This window comes from Psammomys obesus, unplaced genomic scaffold (genome assembly GCF_907164565.1).
Source record: "Psammomys obesus unplaced genomic scaffold, mPsaObe1.curated_primary_1811, whole genome shotgun sequence".
Taxonomy (NCBI): domain Eukaryota; kingdom Metazoa; phylum Chordata; class Mammalia; order Rodentia; family Muridae; genus Psammomys; species Psammomys obesus.
In genome coordinates, this window is record NW_026585580.1 from 17616563 (window position 1) to 17640556 (window position 23994).

The window sequence follows — 23994 nt, forward strand, 5'->3', positions numbered from 1 at the left end:
CAAAAGAAAATCACATAAAACATTTGTGACATTGTATAAATTTCAGAAAAGGAACACCTCAAGTAGTTTTATCGTAATTATTATCAGTTTTTAATTTGTTTGATGACAAAGTCAATAAAATAAATTTGATGTTAGGCTTTTCTCTGTACTTCCTTCTTTTGATGATTACCTGATTCTAGTAGAAATCCTGTAGAACTTTTCACTATAGAAAAGGGTACTACGGAAACGAAACTCTTCAAGGGCAGCAACAATTTAAATTTCTGAAGTGTGCAACGAGCCTCCTTTTGTCCAAATGCCATCTGACCCAGTCAAAGCTCCCTAGTACCTGGAGAATTTTGAGAGTTTCCCTGTCATTGCTAAGAAACTGGATTTGAACAGTGCACACTTTAGATTAAGGGCTTTGATGATTTCAGACAGTCAACAAATCAAGAAAACTTGGTACCAGAATCCAACGCCTTTGAAACCATGTGTTCTGTGTACCTGCCTCCAAATGTCTGAGTTGGAATTTCATTCATTCATTTCTGTGCAGTGAGGGGGTTCATTCATATGAAAAGTGTAGCCAAGAAGTTATTATGCCTTAACACATTTTGTATTTTTTGGGTTAAAATTGCCCATTTCATCCCCAAGTACAGGAACAGTGGCATTAATGCCAGTTCAAGGGGCACACTGGACTTCATGCTTTAATGGAGGTCTAAAAATATTTGTCTAGATGAAGTGATTGCTGACACTCTATGATGAACCCTAAACACTACTGAGGCATAGCTTCTGGGATGCCTGGGGATATGAAAATCTACAGAGGCTCATCTCCCTCATATAGATCACTGCGGTGTTTGCACGAATCCAGGCACGTCCTCCACATACCCATTCATCTGAGGTGACCTATATTACCTAGAACGCACACGCTTCTTCCGCGGTGCCCTCTTGTGGATGAGGACAGGATAAACACGCTTATAAATGCTCAGCAGATATATGGCTGCTTTGCTTTTGCTTTGGTTTGGTTTAGTTGTTTTGGTTTTTCTAGACAGGGTTTCTCTGTGTAGCCCTGGCTGTACTGGAGCTCAGTCTGTAGACCAAGCTGGTCTTGAACTCATGGAGATCCACCCATCTCTGCCTCCTGAGTGCTGAGATTAAAGGTATGCTCCACCAGCACCCGGCTTAGTTTATTTATTTAATTTTTAACATCTGTAGCAAGCAGATTGGACAAAAACAGTCGGCGTTGAGATGTGAGAGGCGAGGAAGCATGGCCCCACCTTGCTGAAAAGAACATATTATGACCCAAAGTGGTGACCTGAACTTGTGTTTCATTTTCTTGTTTCACTGCACTTGGTTTATTTGTTGAGGAATTTATATACCTATGTAATAAAATATGTTCATATACTCCTCAAGCTTTTCCCCTCCAAATCCACACCATCTTAAAAAATACCCTTCCAATTCATCCTACTCCCTGTCCTGTTCACTTCTGATAGCCCACTAGATCCAAAAGTGTGGACTGACCATTTGTGCGTGGCTGTGTGGCCACTGCCGCAAGCATGGCTTCCAAAGAAGGAGTCTCTCTCCGGCAGCAGCCATCGCCTGTCAGTAGCTCCTCAATAGGAGGTGAGGAGAGTACCTTCCCATCCATGCTGGAATTTTTGATGGCCTTGTCCTTAAGTGGTAAACACAGCTGCTGGGAGCTCTTGAGTGCTACAGCTATGTCCTGTCCAGAAGACAGCACTTCACAGCTTCGTTCCCCTTCCTCGTGTGCGTGTGCCTGTGTGTGTGTGTGTGTGTGTGTGTGTGTGTGCTACAGCTATGTCCTGTCCAGAAGACAGCATTTCACAGCTTCGTTCCCCTTCCTCGTGTTAGTGTGTGTGTGTGTGTGTGTGTGTGTGTACATACATAAACTTTGTTTGCATCTCCCTTCTAAGGGAATGGGAACCTCTCAGGCTGCCGAGCTGTCACCATAGCTCTTTGTCCCTCGCAGATAATACTTTCCTCCAGAATTCTTCATGTCATTGACTCTACACTGAGCTGACCTCTCCAGAGTGGGCTTTGCAGAAATGTGTACAGGAAACATCCATGCGGGCAGTTGTGGTAACCACTGAGCAGGCAAGCACTTGATGCGACTTCAAATTTGTGTTTCTGTGCAAGCTGAGCACATCTGCACCTGGGCCTGCCCACTGTTTTCACATTGTACATATGTGCGCAAGGACTCGAGCCAGCCATGTCCAGACACCGGCCTGCCTTACGGAGTTCACAGAGGCCATTGCTTAGGACACCTTATTCCTGTCTCCTTTCCTAGAGCCCATGTTTCTCAACCTGTGGGTTGTGACCCCTTTGGGGGTTGAACTACCTCTTCACAGGGTCCCATATCAGGGAGCTTGCATATCAGACATTTGCAGTTCATAACAGTAGCAAAATTGTAATTATAAGGTAGCAATGAAATAATTTTATGGTTGGGGGTCACCACAATGCCAGGAGCTGTACTTCAGGGTCACAGCAGTAGGAAGGTAGAGGACCCCAACAGTCCAGAGTAAAGGATGTCACAGGAAATTGGAGCACTCCCAGAAACACCAGTTTGGGGAGATTTGACTCTTGTTTGTGCCGAAGAGGTCATGACGGCTGCAGTTCACGAAAGCCAATTTTAGAATCCAAAAACTTTAAATTATACTCAACCCAAATGCCTATCCTAAATACCTCATTATAGTTATTACACTAGATTCCTCAGCTTTATGTATTAATAGATGCACTTTAAAGGACTCAGAGATAATGCCCGCTCCTGCATATGAAACCCGGCCTTCCTCCTCCAGTCCAGTGGCAGCCATTGTCCCACCAGATGGTTTGCAGCAATTATGGAGTTATGTATGAACCCACTACAATTTAGAGTTTCGTCCACACACGGCATGGGGCGTGGGCACCTTGCTGCCACCGCTGCTTCTTCCTTTGCCCCAGGGCATCTCTCTTTTTCCTCGATTATTTGTTTGTTTGTTTCATCACTTCACACCCTGATCCCACTCCCCTCCCTCCTCTCCTCCCTCTAGTCTCCCCTCTCCTTCCTTCCAGAGAAGGTGAGGCCCCAGTTGGTCGGCCCCTCAAGTCACTGCAGGACTAGGCGCATCGTCTCCCACTGGGAGTGACAAGGCAGCCCAGGAGGGAAAGTGACCCAGCGGTGGGAGGCAGCTTCAACACAGCCCCTACTCCACTGTTAAGAGACTCACATGACGACTGAGCGGCACATCTGCTACATGTGTGTAGGGGCCTAGGCCCAGCCCACGCGAGCCCTTGGCTGCTGGCTCAGTCTCTGTGAGCCCGGGTTCGTTGGCTCTGTTGGTCTTCCTGTGGCGCCCTGGGGCCCTCAGGCTCCCTCTGTCCTTCCTCCCACGCTCCCGCAGCGCTCCTGAGTATGGCCGTCAGCTCATGGAGGAGGCCTCTCAGGAGACCCTCTACGCACATGTGCTCAGCTAGGAAGTTACTTCCAAAGCACTTACCACTTGGCCAAGGTCTCAAAAGTATTAAGTGAAAATTCTAGAAATAAACAGCACATGAGATTTAAACCATTTCAAGCACAGTGGTGTGTAGTTGAACTACGCCACTCTGTGCCCGCCTGCATGCAGCCCAAGTATTAGGGACTTGACATGCACCTTAGCGATTCCATCACTGTGCGGATATGCATTTCTTGTGTTCTTCTAGGTCCTACTGCACTGAGGATGCAGCTTATATCTGCCAAAGGGCAGCTATGAAGCTCCTGCTCTAAGTGCAAAGGTCGGTGCTCTTAGCTTGGGGCAAGAGAATAAAGCTGTTAGTGAAACTGTGAAGCAGCATAATAAATTCACCCTACATTTGCACTGGTACCTCACACTGGAACCACTATCGCAGTTAGGAAGGGGAAAATTAAATTCATATCTGTTTAGAAAAAAACAACAGGCTATCTAAGGTTTGATACTGGTTGCAGGGGTATCCTTGGGGGTCCTGGAGTGAGCCTATGGCTGCGGGTGTGTACGGCATTCAGCAGTGAGCCTTAGACAAGCCTGAAGAAACACTCCCCAGGCCCATGTTTCCAGCCGCCACCTTTCATTTTGATTGTATTTGCACTGAAGAGGATTTTTATTTATTGAGCTATAATGGTTTAGTTTGACTGATAAAGATACAATTTTTCTATTACTGCAGTCTAGAAATTTATCGTCTATCATTTCTGTATACTTTGCTAAAATAGCAATATTCTGTTTTTAAGTATTTTTATCATTGTTTTTTTCAGTATTTCAATGTGTGTTTTTATCACATTCAGCCCCTTCCATGGCTTCCCCAGGTCCACCTGCACCTCTTCACCCACCTAACTGACTGTCCTATTTGTGCGGCCCACTCTTGGGAACGTGGCTGACTGCCGTGTTACACCCTTAAGGACAAAGACTCTCCCTCTCTGTTGCCAACAGCTCCTCAGGTAGGAGTTGGCCTTCTTGCTCCACCCCACCCTGCCTCCTATTCTGTCCAGTGAGTCTTAACCCTGTGTGTTAGATGTCTGGACGTGGGGGTCAAAGGCATGCAGCCAGATCCAGAGCATGCCCTTTCCAGCCCCTTTGGTGGGCCACAGGGACGACCACCCCTGCACCACTGTTCAGGCCACTCAGCTCATGGCTGAAGCCTTGCAAATATGGCTCCCTAGGGCCCATCTTTTGCTTGTCTCTCTGGACTGAGCTGTGCACCTTCTGCTCTGTGGGAAAGACACACCTTCCGAAACACAGAGCTCCACGAGAGGCCTATTCCCCAGCATCTGTCTGTGGCTGGCACACTGGGGTGGGCAGAAGAGCTCCCTTCACAAACCCTCCATATCTCTATAGCAAGTGTCTGTACAGCTCCAAGTTAAACTACTTGGGGGTTATTTTTCAGTGATACAGGAACAAATTCATGTGGTTCAACCTGATACTTCACACAGGATCATGGATGTTATGTAAGAGAATTTAAAGAACACGGCACACATGTTAACAGAGCAAATTTAATTTCCCTGAGATTTTATCCCGAAAAAAAAATATAAATTCCACTCATCAAAAGAATGGCTCCCAAAGCTTTCTGTGTAAACAAATCAGCTAGACAACTCCTCACAGTGGTCCCTAGCAGCAATATGCTGGGCCTGGAGTGTGGACACATCCCAGGACATGATGATCGACAGACTCCACTGTGAATGAGACACCAGACAAGATGAGATATGCAATAGCAGCTACCAAAAAGAAGACAAAACAAACAAAAGTCACATTGACACAGCCTTCAAGTCACTAACAGAAGGTCACAATGTTTCTCTAGATACTGGTTGATTTGGGTTTTCAGTATCTACATGCGTCTTACTGGTTTTAAAGCTTCATTAAATTTATAGGTTTGACTTAAAAAATAAAGTGCTATGGTTTTGGGAATACAAACATGGCTATTGTAAGCACTTGTAAGAAAAACCCACGGTCTTTGAGTACAAACAGTCTTTGGAGACACACTTCTGCAACATTACGTCATGACAATCCATTTAGTGTCCTGAACCCAGTCCCCACGACACTGTGATGTTGTGAGGAGCCATGGCCATTCAAGCCATGCTTTGGTCCCTTAAGGGTTCTTAGCTCCCATGTCAAATTCACAGCTTAAAAATGAATTTTCTTGCAGCCAGAGGGGGAAAGGGATGATATTCAAGCTAAAAGATGCCTCTAACTGTCATATTTGAATTTATCCCGCACACCATACCTAAACCTATTGAGATACTTTCTTTGTTTCTGATTTATAAGCAGTAAACATTAGAGTTATGAAAAGTTAGTTGTTGAAATACCACTCACAGACACGTTAGGTTAGGTTGAGACCAGGCATAACATCCTGGAGGAATGATCAAGAGGATTCAAAGGATGTGAGTGCTGGCTGTGAGGGGGTGACCCCTATGCAGTGCCCACAAACCATCAGTGTCACCCCAGCTGTCAGCAAGCCAGTAGCGCCGACCTCTCCCTCCCCGGCCTGGACGCCCTGGTCCTCTCTCTGTAGAGAAGTTTATTTCAACAGTCCTCTGTGTCCTTCCTCCGCTGCCAGCATGTTATTAGCAATTCCTCCGGGTCTCAGGGCTTCTGGGATCAGGGATCTTCCCGAAGTCCTAAGTGATTTAGTCCCAGGGAGAAGAGAAGGCAGCCGGGAGCTGCCTGTTGCTAGTGCATTCTGGTTCCTGGGCGGTGGCAAGGGTGGTGCGTGCGCCCCCACCGGGGCAAGCAGGAAGTTTAGGGCACACTCAGTCAGCTGTCGGATAGTGCGGTCTCTACGTTTTACTTTAATCAAAACTAGTGTCTCAGCGCGTTCCTCCTCCTCCGTGAGAAATGGCCGCCCAGGTGTAAAAGCCCACAGATGTGTCTGGGGCTGGGGTCAGCACCTGATGTCTCAGCGGCTGAGAAGGCAACAGGCTGGTTTAAGAGAAGCAGCTGCTTCGGTCCCTTGGATTCTGGCGGAGAAGCTACTTTTGGCTTCTGAGCTTATGGGGGTGGGAGGGACCTGCCTTCCAGAGATGGTCAGCGGGTGATTAACACAGCAGCCCCTCTTCAGCAGGCACAGCCTGGGTCTTCCCTCTGTCCACACACCAAGCCGCTCTCTACCAGCATCTTCACCTCCTGCAGCATGGTGCCTCTGAAGCCAGCTGGGACGAGAAGCCTCTCGGAGAAGCTCCCGACATGGGGCCCAGGCAGAGCTGTGCTCAACCTGAACCTTGCTGACTTTCTAGGGTGCCGCTGCAGGCGCGCCTGCGCAGGTGGGGCCTGTGCACACCCACACGGACGCAGCTGCTCTTAGACCTCCCGCTGATTGGCGCGGTTCTGCTTCTCCAAGGGGTCCCAATCCATCCTACTCGCTCTTTAGTCTCTTACCCCCATGCCCAGAGAAGTGAGGTCTGTTCAGCAACATGATTAAAATAGCCACCAGGGCCAGAGCGGCACCCAGGCTCGGGGGCCCGCAGGGGCTGATCTGCTGGGCCACACCGGAGAGGAGCGGGGCGAGGATGCGGCCCACCGCCGTCACGGACTGGCCCACGCCGATGATGGAGCCGCTGGCCTGCGCCCCGCCCACGCTCAGCTGCAGGTCGGTGACGCAGGTTCTCCCGAGGGTGGTGGAGAAGGACAGGAGCGTGGCGGAGAGGACCACCACGGCCACCGTGCTGGCCGCAGAGTAGAGCAGCAGCAGCAGGCAGGTGAGCGCGCTGGAGTGCAGCAGGACCCTGTGTGAGTTGTGCCCGTACAGCCGCAGCACAGGGCCCACGGCGAAGCCAGCCAGGGCACCCAGGGCGCTGGTGTAGCTGATGAGGTACCCTGTGGTCTTGGGCCGCACCCCAAAGCGCTCCTCCAGGGCCAAGACGAAGTTACTGTAGTACAGCATGACGGCCACCCCCATGAGCAGGCGCACGAGAAACACGTCCCTCAGGGCAGAAACCATCAGGTTCTTCATGTCCTTCAGGGCCGACATGACATCAGCCCAGGGCCTCCACTCTCTCCTCCTCCCGGCCTCAGGGGAGTGGTCGGCTCCCTGCAGCGGACCTTCTGACTTTATGGGTACAGTAGCGTGCTCTTCCTCCAGGCTCCGGCCGTTCTCTGGGCTGCCGAGGTTTGCTTCTTTCCAAGGTAACAGCCAAACGAGACCTGTTGGAGCAGAGCGCGGAGAGGCCCGTTAAGGCACCTCGTGTGCTCAGCTCCTACAGCGGTTCCTCGGTACTAGGTCAATCACCTGCACCTTCTGCCAGCTTTACCAGCTCGTACTGAGTCCCGCCTTCCCACCGTGCCCACAGTCCTGCGTTGGCATCAGGATCCTAGCAAGGGACTCCTGAGCTCCACAGAAGCTACCGAAACTCACAAAAAAACCGTCACTGCCTTCTCAGCGTGTGTGATTTCCACTAGGCCATCCCTTCATCCTGAGCTCCTGCACGAAGGTGTACGTGTGAACGCCTTTCTCACCAAACTCGGTAATTACCTATCTGCCTGTGCACTTGTCTATCCAGCCGTGTGAGCACACATGGCTCACAGATTGTGTTTCCAGTGTGCTAACACCACCACACACACACAAGCAAGCAGGTCAGAGCCTAGAGAAAAATCCTGCCCTCAAGAAACCCAAACCTGAAAAGAGACTCAGACAGGTCAACAGGCAACAGGCTTAGATGTGAGGGCCATGCCAGCATTGGGGAGGGCAACAGGATGGGCCTTGGCCTGGGTCGGCAGGGCAGGGGGAGAGCAGGAGCTTTCAGGAGACACCAGGTGGGCTCTTGTCCACTGGAGTCCCACCTGCAGAATCGCAGAGCGCGCCATGCTCAGGGCCCACAACACCCGGCCTAAGGCAGCAGCCAGGACAGCCATTCAGACTCCTGGCCTGGCGGGCTTCCACCTTGAGCATTCTGGGACCTCTTCGCAATCCATGCCCTAACAAGTTGGAGGCTAACCTGGGCTACAAGAGACCCTGCGTCAAAACCGTAATGATGATGACACTTGGGAAACACTGCTTTTGTGTAAAATCTCTCCGGGTCCGATAGCCAGGCCACCAGTTGTGCTAGCACACAGTAGACTGAGAAGACTGAGGGGCCATTCTTAGGGCTCATGCTAATACACAGCCAGGCAGGAAGTGAGCTTGAGTCCGTCAGCACAGCGTAGTTTCTTAGCTGGAGAAACGCAAGCTAGAGAGGAAGGCATGAGAGCAGCAGCGGAACGAGTAAAGCAGACGCCCCGTGCGGGCCACCTGGGCGAGGGCAGCAGAACTCTGTACCCAGCTGGACTGATGCTCTACCCCTCAGGTATGCCCTGCCCCAGGCCTGCCTATTCCCAGATGCCCAAAGTAAAAACAAAACCAACCAAACAAGAAGAAATTAGAGAGTGACCCTGCCACAACTGAAATTAAGCCCACGGAGCCTGCTCCCCGGATCTGGAAGTAAGCCAGCGTGGAACGTGTTGCTCACCATTATGCCAAGGTGAAGGCCTGAACCCCTGCAGTAAGAAGGTGTGTGATTAAACTGAAGGCCACCCAGACACTTGGCATGCTTCCTCTCATTTACAGAGATGCTTATCGAAGACCTGTCCATGCCAGGATCTCTGGGCAGAGAGAATTTTGGACACGTGACTCACTCAAGGTTCCCGCAGTGCACGAGGTGTTTTTATTGCTTGACTTCCGAGGATAGGCGCAGGGCCAGGTGCAGCCCAGGGTCTGGAATAATGCCTGCCCGGTGCAGTCCGCTGTAGAATACAGGCATGGAACTGAAACAGCAACAGTGTTTCGGAAGTGCTACGAGACACCCTAAGCAGGCAAAGAATAGCCAGGAAAGACAAATGGATGTGTGTGAAGTGAACAAGAGGAGGAAGAGGGCGGGGAAGGGCAAGTGGGAAGAGCATGGCCTACACAGGAAGGGGTCGTGCAGAGCCTTGCAGGGGCAGCCAGCCTGCACACGTGAGGTGGGCCAGCAGGGCTGTGTGGACAGAGCCCATCACTGGGTAAAATGAATAAGGCATGACATTACCCTGACCAGCAGGCACTGAGGGGGTCTGTGACAGAAAAATGCATAGTTGCTTTATTTTTTTAAACTTCCATACATTATTGAAAAATCTAACAGATCTATTAAATAGAGATGTTTCCATATACATTATAATTACTAAGATAATACATATTGAACAAATTAATGGAATTGGTCCCTGTCTTATGCCATACCCAACAATGAACTCAAAATGGATTACAGACGAATGTGAGACCTAAGCACATAACGCCTCGAGGAAAGGGGAAGAAAACAGCTTCTCAGAACCGGGCCAGGTGATGACACTTCTGGGTATGCTGTAACAAGAACAGCAGTGAAAGCATGCAGAGACGGGGGCCGCCAGCAAAACAAAACACTCTGCACAGCAGGGAAACAACTGCCAAGTCAAAGGCCAATGTAAAGAACACGCATTATCTGCAGAGCCCCTATCTATAAAAAGTTAACATTAAGTCAGACAAAACCTCCGCATGAAGAACCCCTAGAACTCTTGCACAGAGGTAGCTCATGGCAGTTCAGTGTCCAAATGGGTTTCCTAGTAAGGGGAGCAGGGACTGTCTCTGACATGAACTCAGTGGCTGGCTCTTTGATCACCTCCCCTTCAGGGGGAGCAGCCTTACCAGGCCACAGAGGAAGACAATGCAGCCAGTCCTGATGAGACCTGACAGACTAGGGTCAGAGGGAAGAGGAGGAAGATCTCCCCTATCAGTGGGCTGGGAGAAGGGCATGGGAGGAGAAGAGGAAGGAAAGGTGGAATGGGAAGGGAGGAGGGAGGGGGCTACAGCTGGGATAGAAAGTGAATAAACTGTAATTTGTAAAAAAATAAATTAATTAAAAAGAGAAAATCCCAGCATGGAGCAGGGAGGTGGGCACCAAGTCCCATTTCAGGTGAGAGCGTACCAGTCACTGCCAGCCAGGAGATGGAGAAACTGTGAGTGTGGGGACAGACGCAGAAGAAAACCAGCTCAGTGCTGGTGTGACACACACTTGTCCAGTCACTCTGAAAGCAGACGGAGGACCTTCCAGTTAACTCTCAGTTTTAAGCAGTGAATCTGCCTGCTCTATTATTGGCATCATTATTACAGGAATGTGTATATGAGGGCATGTGCCTGAGTTTTATGTGCACAAGTGAGTGCAGGTGCCCACGGAGGCCAGAAGAGGCCAGATCGCTTGGACCTTACGTTACAGACAGTTGTGAACCGTTGGCACAGCTGCTCGGACCCCACTGTTGGGGCAGCCGAAGCTCTTGAACCCAGAGCCACCGCCCCAGACATAAGGTGGCCTCTTCCGCATTTAAAGACACAACTGCATGCGGACAGAAGTGAGCAGACCTGCGCGGCTCAGTGGCATGTCCCACAGCGCACTCACCAGCGTTGAGGAGGAAGACAGAGCAGCAGATGAGGGCTGCCACGTAGAACCCGCCATCTGATTCTGTCAGGTACCCACCAACCACAGGCCCCAGGATGAAGCCGACGCCCGAGGCCGTGTTGAAGTGTCCCAGCACTCGTGGCCGCGCCTTCTCTGTGACCAGGTCGGACAGCAGAGCCCTGGAGATGGAGAGGGTGTGCTTAAAAACACCTGCGAGGAAGAAGAGACATGCTCTGTAACTGGCAGACCCGAGTGGCCTTCCCACTTCCATTTCCTCTGAGCTGCTAATGCCTGCGGGACTCAGCCCATCATGAATGGACTCCGGAGCCAGCACCTTAACCGCGCCGTTCCCTCTTCCCCAGCACAGAGGGCCTCGGAGTCCAGCTTGCCCACAGCTCATCACGACATCCTAATGTTCCGTTCCCTGTTACCCAAGCAAGACTCCCCGTGGCTGTTAGGGCTCAGGCAGTCCAAACATCCAGATTGCCGGCATTCCTTAGAAACTTGTGGAACCGGAACCAGCTTCTATCTGCGGAAGGGCTCATTTCCCTCAGCTCTGGTGGAAGGGACGAGCAGCTACCTGTGGTCGCACAGCAAAGCCCACACCAGCCTCCAGGTTCCCTCCGTATCACAAGCACCTGCTGCACATTCCCGCGTCCATGCTCATCCCAGCCCTCCTCGACCTGCTTGCTCCCCAACTCTTCACAAAGGCAAGGTTTTCCCCACCACCCCGAGATTCTCACTATGCTCTCCCTCTTTCTCCAGATGCTCACTGATTCTCTCCCAGCGTGCTCTATTCTCTAGCTCTTGCTCTCTCACTATGTCCACTCTTTTCTCCCACTTTCCTAGCCCTGCTTCTTCTCTCTGCTCTGGATACTGTCTATCTTTTACCTAAAATAAAAGCCTTCCCCCTGGGCAGTCTCTGTTGTGCGCCCCCCCCCCTCATTCGGTGGCTCCCTCAGTTACCTGGTTACATGGCTTCCCTACTCACTCACTACAAAATACTACAAAGTACACCTACCCTGTGCCACCATTGGTCCGAACCTGTGGATAAAGCAACAAAAGCTAACCAAAATGTCAAGAAACAGAAACAAAAGCCCAGCAGCAACCTACAAATAAAGAGCTACAGCCACCCTCATGGAATGCGGGTTCTTCTTGCGGTGAAAGATAGAGACTATGTTAGAAGGTAGCGAGGGGTATGGTCGGAACAGCAGAAAGGATGCCAGAGAGGAGGAACACCAGGCAGCTTTATCTAACCAACACTGCCAGCCACACCCCGGGAAGACACCAGCGACTCTGATGGTGTCCTCAACAACGCCAACTGCGTCCTACTAGTCAGAGACTTGTGAATCAGTCTGACTACCCAGCGGTTTCAGCCTGACGGTTTTCTGCTGAGGACTGTCTGACTCCATGTGAAGAACTTAAGGACACGCTGATGAACCTAGGGAGGGGGCTGCCAGCCGACGTCTAATAAACTCTTACGAGCTCCCTGGAGAGGACCCAGCATCTCTCCAAGCTGTGGCTCGGCACAGGGGCTTTTGCTGGCTCCCACAGTACCAGGGTTTCAGCTCAAAGGGAGAGTGTGCACACCAGACACAATGGGCAGCTCCCTCAGAAAACAAACCCCCAAATCCCCTTAGGGTGTTACAGACTCTTTCTGGCCTTGTTCTAGAACATGAAGAAGGTCTGGGCTGAGAGAAAAATTCTCAAATGTTTAAGGAACTTCACGAATTTCTTTGAAATTGTATCTCTGCCGGGTTTACCTTCTGAGGGAAGAAGGCTATAGGAAGAATATTCCAGAAACACCTCGTGGGAGGGCTCTTCAGAGGCTGGGCATGGAAGAGCAGATGTCGAGCACAGGCACGAAGTAGGGGCACATTTCAGGACATAGGATCTGGGTCTACAACTGATGGCAAGAACAAGCCTAGCAAAAGTTCCGGTGTTCCCTCCCATCATGACGCACAGACACTGAGAAGGGTCAGGTGGGGGCAAGAGGGAATCCAGGCATTACTCCTGTTTCTAAAGCCTGGGACGCCCACACGTTAGAAAGTACAGCTGACTGGGCTACGAGCACCTCACACTACCTCCTACTAAAGAAAAGCAACCCCTCCTTCCCCTAAATCTCAACCCATTTTGCAAACAAATTTAGGTTTCTCTCGTCTGCCGCCCTGGTTTGCAGAGAATTCAGAACAGGACATTGCATGGTGGTGGAGCACAGTGAGGGGTCATTCCGAGCAACGCGAACCAAACAGTAATACAATAAATGCAGCAGCAGGAGGCGCTGAGCAGGTAATAACTGTGACTCAGAATGCACTAGAGGGCTGGACTGTGGACCTCTCTTACGGAAAGGCAACCCCCTCCCCGAGTGAATGTGGGAAGCCGACCTGAGTCTGTCACAGGCCAGGATGGGAGCTGCGTGCACACTGCACGTGCATACGAAGCAGAGTGACAACCTCCCAGGGGCTGACCCTCGAAGTGTGTCACTGCGGCGCTCTGCTCCTGTGCGGTGCAGTGGAGAAGCTTATCTTAATGAGGACAGATGTGCAGTGCGGCAGGCTCGTGACTGTGGTGGCGACGTCTGCCACGCTGCACGAGCTGAGGAAAGAAAACTGGTGAGACTTGGGGCTGCGGATGCTAAGAAAGACAAGGAGGGACACACCTTCCCTAGCAGGTCCCACCAGACACCGGAGCGTGCGGACACCTGAGGTTTCCAAGAGCGGATAAACCTCTCACTGGAGGTCCAAGAGGAAAGTGCTCTCAGGGAGTCAGGGGTGGGCCGGAGGGATCTGGAGAGAGGAGACCAACGCCAGTGCGGCAGAGTGACTCACACTAATGATGCTCTGAGAGGCTGTCACAGGCCAGGGTGGGGGCTTCGGATAAGTTGGCAGAGGGCCTGGCAGCAGTAAATGCCCAGTAAGCAGCCACGGCTAACCGACTGCTTACTGCCATTGTCACTGCGACAGCCACTGGTCTCTGGCTGAGCTCCGACAGTAGGGGTGTCACCACCAGGCTAGGGTCCGTACAGAGCACCACACGGAAGACACTGTCAGGCACCAGAACTCACCCACAGGGACTCTAGCCAGTGTGAACAGGAACACGCTGGTGGACATTCCAAGGAGCAGGTAGCCCAGGGCACTGAGCAGAACACACACCAGCAAGGAGGGCCGCCTTCCAACCACATCGCTCCAACAGCCCTGGGAGGAACAAGCAGAGTCTCTGAGAGCTGCCGCCGCCACACAGGGACCAGTACAGCATGGCTCGTGCGTGCCAGGGAGTCGGGCAGGGGCATGGCTGTGTCATGCCACATGCCACAGGCTGTTTTTTCTGCCCATCCCACAAGGTGAGTGCAACACGGATGCCACACCAGCATGATGCCTGGTGACCCAGTAGCTGGGAATCTCGCTGGACCGTGACATAGAAGATTAAGCTCCGAAGCTTCATTTCATTTTTGTTTTCATTGTTTTATGCAACTACGCTCCTCGGAAGTCATGTTGTTTAGAAATTTAGAAAATCCAAAAAAGGAAGTAACTAGGAAAAAATAACCTTATGGTCCCAAATCTAGGTAAACACAGGTTCAGTGACGTGGAAGGCCTGGGATGGAGGGCAAGGTGGGCAGGGATCCAGGCCAACTTTCTAACTGGTCTTGTACTTCCTTTACCCCTCACAGCCAGACTCCAGATACAAAATATCAAGCCTTCCAGCAGAATGACAGAGCTAGTCAGAGAATGCTGATCACTGCCCAAGGCCTAGTCAACCTGTCATCTCTGCCTTCTCTTCCTCCAGTTTAGAACATCCCCAAATTCAACACCTTTAAAAGATGTATTTGCTTTTATTTTATATGTCTGAGTGTTTTACCTGTATGGATGTCTGTGTCACATGTGCATGCAGCATCCAAAAAGGACCAAAGAGGGCATTGGATCAGGCTGGGCAAAGGAGCACAGGCCTTTATACCCAGCACTTGAGAGGCAGGCAAATCCCTGCAGGCTCAAGGCCAGCCTGGTCTACCTAGGAACTTCCAGGACACAGATAGCTACATAGAGACAACCTGTCTCAAAAGAAAAAAAGAAAAGAGGCGACTGTATTCCCTGGAAATGAGTTACAGGTGGCTTTGAGCTGTGTCTTAAAACTTAACAATTTATAATAGAATCTCATCCAGTTTCCTTTAAAACTGTCCCCTAACAAAGAAGCAGCAGGGAAAACCTGATCTCTGTAAACATGAGATGGCGGCAGCTGCTTCAACCTGCCGCTGCTGCTGCTGTCTGTAAGAATGAAGAGATGACCACTGAGCTTTCTGACTGGACGCTGAGATCTCCAGAGCAAGGTGCCCACAGCAGGCCGCATGGGAGACAGACCGGATGCCTACTGACAGTCGTGGATTTCAGACACCCAAGGGGCCAGGGAGAGGGACAAAATCACCACTGTATCTCTCTACTCATTCTTTGGGTAGCTGGCCAATCAAACAAAGTGGCTTACTCTGAGTTACTTGTACATAATGAGGCAACTAGCTCAGTGCACACACTTCCATACAGAACAGTGGAAATACAGGTGGGTTTGACGGCTGTCGATTACATGAAGCAAACAATGGGTGAGAGCTTCTGGTCTCGGCGTTTTCTACAGTACAAAATTCAGCACCGACTCCCGGAACAGCAGCACAGTCCCAGGGAAGCCTGTTATAAAGTAAGCCCCTTCCTCCCCAACAAGCACTCGCTCAGCAGGCCTCACAGACCCTTTAAAGCACATGCCTTCCCCTGGCCAAGCAAAGGGCGGAAGACAGCATTCTGCCCGTCTCATATTTAACAAGGCTGAACTTTCCAATCACCCGCACCCCCCTCTTCAGCACTCTTCCAGCCCTCCACTTTCCTAAGCACTGTGGCCGATGGCGCACTGTGGCCGACGCACTGTGCTGGAGATGGGCTGCAGGGTACAGAAGAACTTAGTGGATGGAGGGTAGCTTACCACAAAGGTGCTGGAGAAGAGCTGCAAAACACCGTAGGTGGAGCCTGAAAAACAATTGGAAATTCCAGAAGAGGGTGCTGGGCCTGGCTAAGCGAATGTGGTAACAGTCAGGAAGAAAACTCAGGGAAAGGGGCATCCTCAGGAAGCTAAACCACCATACATCTTTCATAAACTATTTTAAAAGCCTTCAAATTAAAATGTGAGCAAGCGCATGGGAATGGCAGCAAGGGCCAGTCTTGGGGTCCCTGAAAGTAATGCTGCTCCTCTAAGAGTGAAAATCAGAGTCCTGGAAATATATAACTGAGCAATGAATTTTTAACAACAACTCATTGTACCTCAAGCGTCTTAGAGGTGAAAGAAGAGTAAGAGAGTCCGTTGTACTCATGAATGGACAGGCCCCAGTCATACATGCTAACTACAATAACAAAGAGCAGTTTAAAAAAAAGCAAAATTTAAGAAGAAAAAGCTTTAGTTAAATATCGGACATCTAGAGTTCCTTCCCTTGTGATGTAACAGGTCCACTGGGCTTTTCCTAATGGTCAGCATAATTCAGCATACAGATCTTGAGGCAAATCATAATCAGAGCGGGGTGGGGGAGTCAGGACAGAGCACAGGTGATGTGGAAAACTGAAGAATTCAGGGCTGTTAGTATTAAGGGCTTTTCAGTACTCAGCACAGACTGTTCTAAGCCCTGGGGACTCCTGCCTCCTTCACAAATCAGCACAATCTGGACACAACCTCATGCTGTGTGGGCAGAAGCTCCGAGGGCTTTTGAGATGAGCTGGCAGTGTGGGAAGTGTGCAGCTAGCTTCCCAAGGTGGTCGCCCAAGCCCTTTCCCTTCACGTGTGACTTCCACCAATTGCCCTGCGGTCTCATCCAAGCTCCAGAACTATGCCTGTGGGCAGGAGGCCAGAGGCCATGCTTCACCTGAGATAAACACACTACCACACTGCCAGAGGCCCGGAGCTTCCGTCTTATGGGATGTGGAAGGAACTCAAACCTCAGGGCCTTCCCAAGTGCAGGTGGTCCGAGAGGAGATGAACTCTGCTTGCTTCAGGGTGGTCCTTGGAAATACTCCCAAGGTTGCTTCATTTCCCACTTACTTTTGGTGATGTTTGGCTAAGGGCAGAGTTATTTTGGGGGGATCTGGAATTCAGTGTTTTGCCCACAAGCAGCATCACACTCACCTACGACTCCAGCAACCATGGGACTCACTCCAAGGGACTTGACATGAAGATTCAACAATGGGACGACCATGCTGACACCAAACAAATCCTGTGGGAAGTCAAAGCCCACAGGACTCATTAGCACTGAAGCTCAGCAGAATTTAACCTACAGCCAAGTCTCAAACATAAAACCTGTTCCTAAACTCCTGAGCAAGGAAGAAACCATAACTGCAGACCACAAGGACCAGGTTAAGAGCCATGATAGAATCCAGATAACTGTAACTACCTGGGCCATCTAGACCTATGATCAATTTTCACTTCAGCTTCTTTGTGACTGGCCTTTGACATCCGAGGAGGGTGTGCCACCCAAGTCCCTCACCCGAAACGAAGGAACATTGAACGGAAAAACTCACTGTTGTGTGGATAACGAAGGAGGGACAGTTTGTGTTTGTTGGTAAAGCTGTTTTTGCTTCAGTAAGAATCTCAAGCTACATCATAGCCAAATTGTGGGCAGAGTGCAAGGAATCTTATGGGAAAAGGGGGAGACAGAAAGACCTGGAGGGAACAGGAGCTCCACAAGGAGAGCAACAGAACCAAGAAATCTGGGCCCAGGGTCTTTTCTGAGACTGATACCCCAACCAAGGACCATGCATGGAGATAATCTAGACCCCCTGCACAGATGTAGCCCATGGCAGCTCAGTCTCCATGGGTGTTCCCTAGCAAGGGGAGCAGGGGCAGTCTCTGGCATGAACTCCGTTGCCCGCTCTTTGATCACCTCCCCCTTGTGGGGTGTCTTACTAGGCCACGGAGAAAGAGGATCCAGACAGTCTTGATGAGACCTGATAGGCCAGGGTCTGATAGTAGGGGAGGAGGATCTCCCTTATCAGTGTACTAGGGGAGGGGAAAGGGGGGAAGGGAAGGTGGGACCAGGAGGAGATGAGGGAGGGGGCTACAGCTGGGATACAAAGTGAATAAATTATAATAAATAATAATAATAGTAATAATAATAATGATTTTTTTTTTTTAGAAAGAATCTCAAGTTACAAAAAGGAACCGATGGACCAGAGCCTGTATCTGAGACAGCCTCATTTCATAGCCCAGGTTGGCCCCCACCTCAGCCTCTTAGGTGCTAATATCACAAGCATGTTTCACTGTACTAGTTTTCAAAATCTGTCACACATCAATACTCAGAAGAAGCCCAGGAAAGCACAAGGAAGACAGGAGGCTGGTGGAATACTGAGATCCACAGACTAAGGTCTCAATAAAGATGAGCTGTCACCTGCCACAGGCTGGAAACAGGGAACAGACTGCCCAGCTACCTCAGGGGATGACATCACAGACCTCAGCACCATCATAGCCAGACCAATGAGCTTAGTGTTTCCCGTGAAACAAAGGAAAAGCTCATGGTATCAAGAGCTAAAACTAGAATGTTTGGCAAATAACTTCTCCAATCTTGTGCCCTTCCTCTTCCAATCAGAAATTGTTTTCCCAAGCCTTTAGGGTCGCTAAATATAAAAAAACAGTAACTAAGCTGTGCAGGAAATCCCTGAGATGGTACTCGATAAGTCAGCATTAGCTCCTTCAATGACACAGAAAGTGCAGCTCTTCACAAGATTTCTCACGGAAAAAAAAATCCCTAATCTTTTAAAAAGTACTTGGAAATCTTACATATTTCCCTCAAGATATCCTCTTGAATATATTATTCTCTTGAATACATTACTACATTTCTCAAATTTTTACATCAGACTAGTTTTGCCATGTGCAGAGCATACGGAAAGTCTAAGAGAGGCTGTGAATATCCAAGTCTGCTGGAAGGCCGCATACAACAAAGGGTTTGTGAACTGCTCTGTCTCCCTGATTCTCACACCATTATCAACTCCAGCTCGTGGTAGTTGCTGTGACCCTCCGGGGCCAGAGTCTTTTTATGTGGCACACACAACCAAGGTGCCATCTGTGGTGGGCTGGAGACAGGCATCACCCCAGAACATCCGCACCCACTTCCTCTGAACCCTGAGTACACAGTGGAGCAGGCAGCACCTCATCCTAAGGCACAACCAAAGGGCAACGGCTCGGGTGGTGGAGCCAGGCTCTCAGAGGCCTGGAGCCCAAGAAGGGAAACTGTACACTGTATACACAGATGTCTCTAAGGCGTGGTCCGCTGCAGGGCGTGTGATCCCACCAGGCACCCCGAATTTTGAACTGTGATTGAGCTGTAACACACACCTGTTTAATCCAAGATCTTCCTGTTTACTGTAAACAGGTGATTGTGGTGGGGTTCAGCCCTAGCACACACCTTTAATCCAAGAGCTCTCTGTTTACAGGATTTAATAAAGTTAACCCTAGGTCGTGAGGCGAGGCGGAGCAAGAAACCAGCTGACAGGGCTTAAAGAGTAGGAGGGACTTTGAGTTGAGGGGTATTTAAGACAGCTGGAGCAGTAGAAAGGGTTTTTTTTAGCTTAGCTCTGGCTTCAGTTCCTCAGCTCCTTGGCTTTTTTGGGCTTCTTTGGCCTTGGGTATTTTGGACTTTTCTTCCCAGGCTGTCACTGAGCTGGTGAGCCTTTTGGGCTTTTTCCTCTGAGACCTGAGCTGAGTAGGAAAGTCAGCTGGTGCTTTCTCTGCCTCTCTGAACTAGCAGGTTTTCACCCCAGCATCTGGCTCCTGCGTCCTTATTGGTAAAATAAAACGGTTGGGATTTTCATTTTTGTTTGTAACATGGTCCTCCTTGTCTTCTAGCTTTGTAAACACAGACGTTTGGTGAAATCTACTTTCTTCAAGATTCTAACAAGAACTAACTGAACAGTTGACTGCTGGGCACTTTGCAGACAGAGCAGAGGCTGCCTCTCTGATCCTCACCTACATGGCTCAGCGTGCTAACTCCTAATTCTAGCAGCCCTTCGGTCTGGAAATAAATGGTAAGCTTACTTCACCCGGACAGAGAACAGTTTCTGTTTACCAGGCTCAGTGCTGACCAGGTACCAGCCACAAAGCCTTCTCCCAATGTCCTTTCAACTAATTGGTTCCTTTTGCCTTGAGGAAATCCTACTGAGCGTTTCTTCCTGCTGGTTATAGCTAGGCCTGCTGAACCAAACCTAGAGGAGTGAGGGTGGGCGTGTCAGGGCTCCTGCCCTGAAAATGGCCCAAGACTCCCAACTTAAGCCTCTGGAAGCAGAAACTGCCTTTGGGATCATGTACGACATGACAAGTATTCACAACTTTCTTAAGTATTACATTAATAGGCAGATGGATGGAAGAATAACTTCTTAAGCGTCTCATTCTACAAGGGAAAGGACCACTTGTGAAGCAAATCAATCAATCAATCAATCAATCAATCAATCAATCAATCAATCTATCTATCTACATATATATGTTTATATACACACACGCACATAAGTTATAACAAAACAAAAACACGTGCCATTTGCCAACGTCACACAAGTGTGACTTCCAAGTGCAAACGTCAAGGCCTCCGGTGTAGAAGGACTCATTAGCAAAGACTTGTTGACCACTGCTGTGGGGAAAGGCCTGTGTCCCAACCGCGCTAGCTCCCTCAGCAGCCTCTCCTCAGCGCTGCACCGGTCACTGCAAACAGCGACTGGGGTCGCGCCCCGGAGCCACACCTGGGGTCAGGGGTGAAGGGGCAAGAGGAGGCGCCTCACAGCACACTTCAGGGTCCGCGTGAATCCCCGGGAGCTGGGGTAAGCGCAGCCCGGCCAGGACCCCAAGCCGGGCACGCTCCGCGCTTTCCCCGGCCCCAGGGCGGGCACTCACCAGGAAGCCAACCAGGTAGAGGCAGAGCAGGAAGCGGCGGGAGCCCACGGCGCTGGGAGCCGCTGCGGCTGGCGCCGGGCTCCCCGAGGCCAGCTCCTGCCCCGAGGCCCGGCGCCCGCGGACGCCCATCGCCATCCGCCTCCGCGGGCTGCGGGTGCGCAGGCCCCGAGCCGCCGGCAGGCCACGCCCCCGCGGCGGCCACGCCCACGGCGGAAGCGCTGGGCGTGCGCCTGCGCAGATGGTGCGCCTGCTCTGGTGCGGGTCTGGTACCGCAGACGTGTGAATTCGAGGTCGCCGACAAACGCGAGTTCTGTGACAGCGGACTGATGCCCTCCTTCCTCGCTCGCCGGCGGTGAGAGGCAGGAGGCGTCTTGTTGCCAGAGCAGGTTTTCCTCAGTGACAGCTCATTCCGGCTGGAAGGATCCCAGGACCCTGCTTGGCCTGACAGACCCGGGACAAGCTAAGGTGGCTGTGGAAGCTTTCTTGTCAGAACATCGGGCAGTAATGCAGCCGGCCTCTAGATCTGTGAGAAGTCTGTGCAGGGTCAGAAACGAGACACAGGCTCAGAGCTGGGCGAATGGCCTCAGGGAGTGAACAGCAGCGCCTGAAGAGCAGGAGGAATCATTCTAGGAAATGCCTCGTAGTCAGATAGTTCTGTTCCTGATAAGCAGGGATGCTGAGGTTAAAAAGCAAAATTTCCAACAATGGTTAATGAAAGGTTTGGAAACAATGTACAGAATTAGGCAATGGGATCAACTCCAAGAAGAGAAGAGCAGGTGCCAGAGCAAAATCGCAGCAGACAATCAGTACTAGACATTTTCATGCATTCAAAATTTTCTATGTATCTAAAACGTTCTCAGGAGGACCTGTGAGCACAGACTGGATGCACAATTAGGAATGCAGGGTTAGCCTCTTAGCACAAAATACTCACAAACAAGAAAGTAACAAGGAATTGGAAAGAAAAGCTTTACCATGAAGTTGAGCAGTTGCTATACTCTCTTCACTTCAACAATTAACTGTAAACCTTTTTTTTTTAAAGAGATAAACTTAATTGTAATTTAACATCTAAGACATGAAGTTCCCAGGATTCAAGTTAGGTTTTGAGTTGTGGGTCTATAAACGAACTCCAGAAGGTCAAAATATATCATTGCAGAAGCAAATATACTATTCACCTGTGTTTGTGATGATAGTTCATGAGACAGTGATATCTTCGGGTCTTATAGACAAAGAACTGTTTCTCCCCGGGGCTAGTGTCCAGAGACATATCTTTAATATACAAAGCAACCAATAGAGAGCTCTCACCCTCTCTCTCTCTCTCTCTCTCTCTCTCTCAATTCATCTTATGTCCCAGTCGTAGCCCCCTCCCTTCCTCCTGTACCACTACCTTCCCTCCCTGTTTCTCCCTTCCCTACTCCTCAGAGAAGGGAACCCCCCACCCCACTAGCTATCAAGTCACATCAGGACTGAGTGCATCTTCTTCCCCTGTGACCTGTTAAAGCAGCCCACCAGGGGAAAGTGATCAAAAAGCAGACAACAGAGTCCATGTCAGGGTCAGCCTTTTTTTCATCTTAGTAGGGGATCCATATGAGGACAGAGCTACCCATCAGCTATATCTGTGTTGGGGGCCTAGGTCCAGTCAAGTCTCTGAAGAAAGAAATTGAAGAAGATATCAGAAGATGGAAGGATCTCCCATGCTCATGGATCAGTAGTATTAAAATAGTAGAAGTGGCCATCTTACCAAAAGCAATCTACAGATTCAATGCAATTCCCATCAAAATCCCAACACAATTCTTGACAGACCTTGAAAGAACAATTTATCAACTTCATATGGAAAACCAAACACACACACACAAAACAAACAAACAAACCCCAGAATAGCTAAAGCAGTCCTGTACAATAAAAGATCTTCTGGAGGAATCTCTGTGTCTCTTTGCAAGATATACTATAGAGCAATGGTAATAAGAACTGCATGGTGCTGGCATAGAAACAGGCTAGTGGATCAATGGAATTCAACTGAAGACCTAGGAATAAACCCACATACTTATGGATATCTGATTTTTGACAAAGAAGCCAAAACCATACAATGGAAAAAAGAAAACATCTTCAACAAATAGTGCTGGACTAACTGGATGTCTGTCTACATGTAGGAAAATGCAAATAGATCCATACTTATCACTCTGCACAAAACTTAAAGTCCAAGTGGATCAAAGACCTCAACATGAAACCAGACACACTAAACCTGTTAGAAGAAAAAGTGGGGAAGATCCTTGATCTCATTGGTACAGGAGAAAAACTTCCTGAACAGAACATCAACAGGATAGGCTCTAAGATCTACAATTAATAAATGGAACCTCATGAAACTAAAAAGCTTCTGTAAAGCAAAGGACACTGTCATCAGAACAAAACAACAGCCTACAGACTGGGAAAGGATCTCCACATCTGACAAAGTTGTGGGTCTCTCTTGCTTCACCTGAGTGTGGCAGGCAGAGTGCAGGGCCTACCGAGGCCCTCAGTCTTCAGGGGCTTTCCTAGCACTGTGCAGGAAATACCTTGTTTTCCCAGTCAGCTCCCATCCTCCACCTATTCAACAACTTGTTCCAAGCTCTTTCCATGGGCATCTCAGCTTGTGGCCTCCCAGGGATTTTTGTCACTGCTGTAGGTGAGTGGAATGAGCAAGAGAAAGACAAACAAACAAGCAAACAAACATTTTGATTTAAAAAGATGAAATAGAAATAAAAATAGTGGCAAGTTGTAAGAAATCTACAAAAGCATTACCCTAGCACTAACAAAGTAGATAAGGCCACACTGCCAACCTGAGTGAATGTGAAGGTTTAGTCATGTGTGCAGTTATAAAGCAGAGCTTAAAGGAAAGTCACAGCAGAAACTGAGTAGAGGTAAAGGGACAAACAGACGCAGACAAGGGACGCTCCTTGGCTGTACAGAGCTCCTGCCCTTTCTTGGGCATGCACAGCGACAGCAAAGGTACACCCTACCCCACCCCACCCCAGCTGAAATTTGCAGTTTTGAGGTTAGTAGCTGCTTATATGATGATATCTCTGGACCTAGCAGGAAGGAAGGCGACTTCCTCTTCTGGAAAGTGCTGGATTCCCGCAGCTGCTGGCTGCTCAGTTGTGGGCAAGCCATGGCTTGCAGCGTCCATTAGAGTCTGCCGCCTCACATGGACGCCGACGGTGCACCGCACACAGGCGTTCACACTGCTGGCTGTGTGAACAACTGCCTTTCGTCTCCGACCCGTG

General features: G+C 49.9%; 1 protein-coding gene across 4 annotated transcripts; it reads right to left on the reverse strand.

Annotated features, from left to right (window-relative positions):
• Positions 1–4955: 4955 nt before the first annotated feature.
• On the reverse strand, positions 4956–20930 carry Mfsd9 (major facilitator superfamily domain containing 9). 4 transcript variants are annotated; one of them, XM_055607645.1, is made up of 7 exons: positions 20738–20930; positions 16991–17078; positions 15803–15846; positions 13911–14040; positions 10847–11056; positions 9081–9188; positions 4956–7613 (listed from the first exon to the last, which is right to left on the reverse strand). In XM_055607645.1, the coding sequence occupies exons 1-7, from the start codon at positions 20870–20872 to the stop codon at positions 6826–6828; spliced, it is 1503 nt and encodes a 500-aa protein (XP_055463620.1). In that variant the 5' UTR covers positions 20873–20930; the 3' UTR covers positions 4956–6825. The 4 variants fall into 4 exon arrangements, with proteins under 4 accessions (XP_055463620.1, XP_055463642.1, XP_055463628.1 ...); XM_055607667.1 differs by lacking the exon at positions 20738–20930 and adding an exon at positions 11868–11890 and having other exon boundaries at positions 10847–11025; positions 16991–17025; XM_055607653.1 differs by lacking the exon at positions 9081–9188 and having other exon boundaries at positions 20738–20928.
• Positions 20931–23994: the final 3064 nt, after the last annotated feature.

Bases quoted from the DNA above. Each gene is read 5' to 3' on its own strand.
- Mfsd9 (XM_055607645.1), bottom strand. From the start codon at position 20,872: ATGGCGATGGGCGTCCGCGGGCGCCGGGCCTCGGGGCAGGAGCTGGCC. The intron at 11,057-13,910 runs GTGAGTTCTGGT...TCTTCCTCGCAG, and splicing joins ACTGGCTAGAGTCCCTGTGG to GTGTTTTTAAGCACACCCTC. The intron at 7,614-9,080 runs GTGAGTCACGTG...CTGCTCCAACAG, and splicing joins GTGCACTGCGGGAACCTTGA to GTCTCGTTTGGCTGTTACCT.